This window comes from Humulus lupulus, chromosome 6, assembly GCF_963169125.1.
Source record: "Humulus lupulus chromosome 6, drHumLupu1.1, whole genome shotgun sequence".
NCBI lineage: Eukaryota > Viridiplantae > Streptophyta > Magnoliopsida > Rosales > Cannabaceae > Humulus > Humulus lupulus.
Genome location: NC_084798.1, coordinates 78,734,148 through 78,737,720, shown reverse-complemented (window position 1 = coordinate 78,737,720; position 3,573 = coordinate 78,734,148). Strand labels below are relative to the sequence as shown.

General features: G+C 32.7%; 1 protein-coding gene across 1 annotated transcript; it reads left to right on the top strand.

Annotated features, from left to right (window-relative positions):
* The first annotated feature begins 1,245 nt into the window (after positions 1-1,245).
* On the top strand, positions 1,246-2,865 carry LOC133782306 (small ribosomal subunit protein eS8). The gene is made up of 5 exons (XM_062221558.1): positions 1,246-1,397; positions 1,566-1,638; positions 1,757-2,087; positions 2,323-2,492; positions 2,619-2,865. The coding sequence occupies exons 1-5, from the start codon at positions 1,394-1,396 to the stop codon at positions 2,701-2,703; spliced, it is 663 nt and encodes a 220-aa protein (XP_062077542.1). The 5' UTR covers positions 1,246-1,393; the 3' UTR covers positions 2,704-2,865.
* Positions 2,866-3,573: the final 708 nt, after the last annotated feature.

The following is a 3,573-nucleotide window of genomic DNA, read 5'->3' as shown; positions in this document are numbered from 1 at the left end:
AATTCAAACACGAGTATTAGAGATCCTCCCGAAAGGAAAACCAAACGTAAAGAAACAAAGTTAAAAAGGAGAGGAAGGAGCACTTACCAGGGACTTTGAAGTCCAAAGATAGGGCTGACACCCTCTTCAGTGGGAAGCCAGTCGTCAGGAACCAGTACTCCCGGAGGAAATAAATACAAAAAAAAACACAAATGATGAAAGAAAAAGAAAGATGAAGAAAAAAAAAGAAGGAAAAGAAATGAAAAAATGGAAAGACAAAAATGATGAAGGGAAAAAATGACAGAAAAAAGAGAAGAAAAAAAAGAAGGAAAAAAATAGAAAAAAAAGTAAGGAAGAAAAGAAAGAAAAAAAAAGTGGAAAATAATAAAAAAAATGAAGGTAAAAAATTTAAAGAAGAAAAGGTAAAATTATTCTTAAAATCAAAGAAAACATAATTATCATTAAAAATATGGCGTAATTATATATATATATATTTAAATTTATGGGAAATAAAATTCATAATTATGAATTTCAAAATAAAAAAAAATCATAAGAAGATATAAAAGTTAAATTTCCATATTTTTGTTAAAAATAAATAAGATTTTTACCCCGTGAACTATTACCACTACTTTATTGTGCATCTTACATTGTTTACGTTTTTTTAAATTCTTTCTGAACTATTGTCGTTACATTATTGTGCCTATTTTGTTAGTTTTAATCCTACATGACTAACTTCATGATGATTTGACACTTTAGGCAATGTCACGTATAATTATTATTTTTTTAAAAGTTAAAATTATTTCAAAAGATTAAAAGCATAAAAAAATAATTAAAAAAATTATAAATATATTTTTCTTACTTCTTTTGTTATCTTTTAATTATTTAAAAATGAAAAATAATTTGAAAATTAAAAAATATTTTTTAACAAGAAAAGAGATTTAATAATTTATTTATTTTTAATTTTTGAAATAATTTATTTTTTAAAATTTTAATTATACACATGCCAAGAAATAATTTGGAGAATTTAAATTAATCTAAAAAGTCACAATAAAGTAAGTAGTGGTAATAATCCCAAAAATCCAATTTATTCTTTTGTTAATCAACTTAAGCCATAAATAGGAAAAAATTCCAAAAAAAAAGTAACGCTTCGGCCCAATAGAATAGAGCATATTTGGGCAAGAAGACCCACGGTCAGGTCCCCGTAAAGGCCGATCTAATTAAATTGAAAGCTTTATCCTGACTATTATGCCATTATCTCTCCCGTTAGCAACAAGGGTACAATAGTCATTCCAACCACTAGGGTTTTCACAAAAACCTAACATCTCCATCTTTTTCTCCTCTCTTTCAAACCCTAGCCCTTTCTGTGCTGAGACTCGCAGCCCTTGGAACAGAGTAGAATCCTTACTGCGCCAAAATGGGTATCTATTTTTCTCCATTGATCCATCATCTTTGTCTCGCTCAATTTTTTTGATTCTTTGTTTTGATTTTGAAGATGGGTACTGCCCCAGTAATTTAATTCTATCTATATTCACCACTTTTGTTTTCAATTAAGCTTTTCTAAACTCGAATTCGGTATGATTTCGCAGGTATTTCTCGGGATTCCATGCACAAGAGGCGTGCCACTGGAGGCAAGAAGAAGGCTTGGAGGAAGAAGAGAAAGTAAAAATCTAACTTTCCCTTCACAAATAATGATGCTTCATTTCTTATTTCGATGCGGGCTTTGTTCATTTTGGTCCATCAAAGTTTTTTTTCGGTATTAATTTTTTTTTTGATGAAGGTACGAGCTCGGAAGACAGCCTGCAAACACCAAGTTGTCAAGCAACAAAACAGTAAGGAGAATTAGGGTTCGAGGTGGGAATGTGAAGTGGAGAGCTTTGAGGCTCGATACTGGTAACTTTTCCTGGGGTAGTGAGGCTGTGACCAGGAAGACTCGTCTTCTTGATGTGGTCTACAATGCATCTAACAACGAGTTGGTCCGTACTCAAACCTTGGTCAAAGGTGCCATTATTCAGGTTGATGCTGCTCCTTTCAAACAATGGTATCTGCAACACTATGGAGTTGATATTGGACGTAAGAAGAAGACCGTTGTCTCTGCCAAGAAAGAAGAGGTAAGCTAGCCATGGCTAATTTCTTTTGGGTAGTTGACTTGTATTGTTAGTCACTTGATGTGTTATAATGCTGTTATGTGTTAATTATATGTAGTTTATGAACTGGGTTTCGAGTATATATTAAGTGTTATTAGTTGTAGTTAATTATGGAGGAGTTCATAGATGTTTAAGGAAGGTTACTTTATAGTTTTCATGGCTTTTGTATTTACTCTGTTTGGTGAATTGGTTGGGGTAGGATGGTGAAGCTGCCGCTGAGGAGGTGAAGAAGAGCAACCATGTGGTTAGAAAGCTGGAGAAGCGCCAGCAAGAACGAGTTCTTGACGCTCATATTGAAGAGCAATTCAGCGGTGGTCGTCTTCTGGCGTGTATATCATCACGACCTGGCCAGTGTGGTCGTTCTGATGGGTAAGTGACTATGCTCAACCGTATTTGTTTTTTGAGTCTACTTTTTATTTGTGTTTTCATGTTCCATCTTCGATTTATATATGGACAATGGTCTCAAGTCATTAAGTTACTCTGATTTTGTTGCAGATATATTTTGGAGGGCAAAGAGCTTGAATTCTACATGAAGAAGCTCCAGCGTAAGAAGGGGAAGGGAGCTGGTGCCGCTGCCTAAAATTTTGTTACTTGGTCACTTTAGATTCCAGTTTTTGTTTCTTTTTTAAATGTTCTTCAATGGACGAGGCAATTAACTTTTTATCCATTGAGGGTGAATTATTTTAATTGAAACAATTTTTTCTTGTGTTATTGTTCAATGTTTATTAAGCGTATTTTCTGATATTGGGTATCATATGGTTAATTTTGATAGTCTGATTATCTATATATGTAGGCTATGTCTGCAGCATTGGTTACAAGTACGTTGTTGATTGTTAAGGTGTACCCAAAACCATGGCTGGTCATAACACGTACTTTGTGCATTTAATCAAATCAAGTTGAGGAATATAATCAGTCCGTTTTTTTAATTGACTGATAATTGTACAAGTTTGCCTTAAGTAGGGCAAATTATCATAACCGATCTTTTTATCACCAAACTAATCTAATCTAATTTAAGATCATTCAATCGATTGGTTGGGTTTTTTAAATTGGCTTTTAATCTTTAATAGCCTGATAACATTAAAAAAAATATATACAAAATCATACTAGAAACTAAACATCACCATGTAGTAGTAGTAGTAATACACTAGTCAACATTACAATAATAACATTTACTAAAATAGTAAAGTAGCACACGACTATTAAAACTTCGATGTTAAAACAACAATTAAATTAACTTGAATATCCAACACGACCATTAAAGCTAAAATATAAGTCTTAAAACACTAACAACCAGATTTGCAATATTCAATAAGACAGAAAGTTGATGGTGTGAGAGAGAAAAAACATCTCTGTTAGATTGTTGCCATCTGTGTGTGAGGTTAGAAGGACAAGCGAGAAAATGAAAAAGGGCAAAGAAGAGGGATTTTATTTTGAGAGAGGGAGAAGGTAC

Coding starts and splice junctions, on each gene's coding strand:
- LOC133782306 (XM_062221558.1), top strand. Junction 1,639..1,756: donor GCTTGGAGGAAGAAGAGAAA/GTAAAAATCTAA, acceptor TTTTTGATGAAG/GTACGAGCTCGGAAGACAGC. Junction 2,088..2,322: donor TCTCTGCCAAGAAAGAAGAG/GTAAGCTAGCCA, acceptor TGGTTGGGGTAG/GATGGTGAAGCTGCCGCTGA.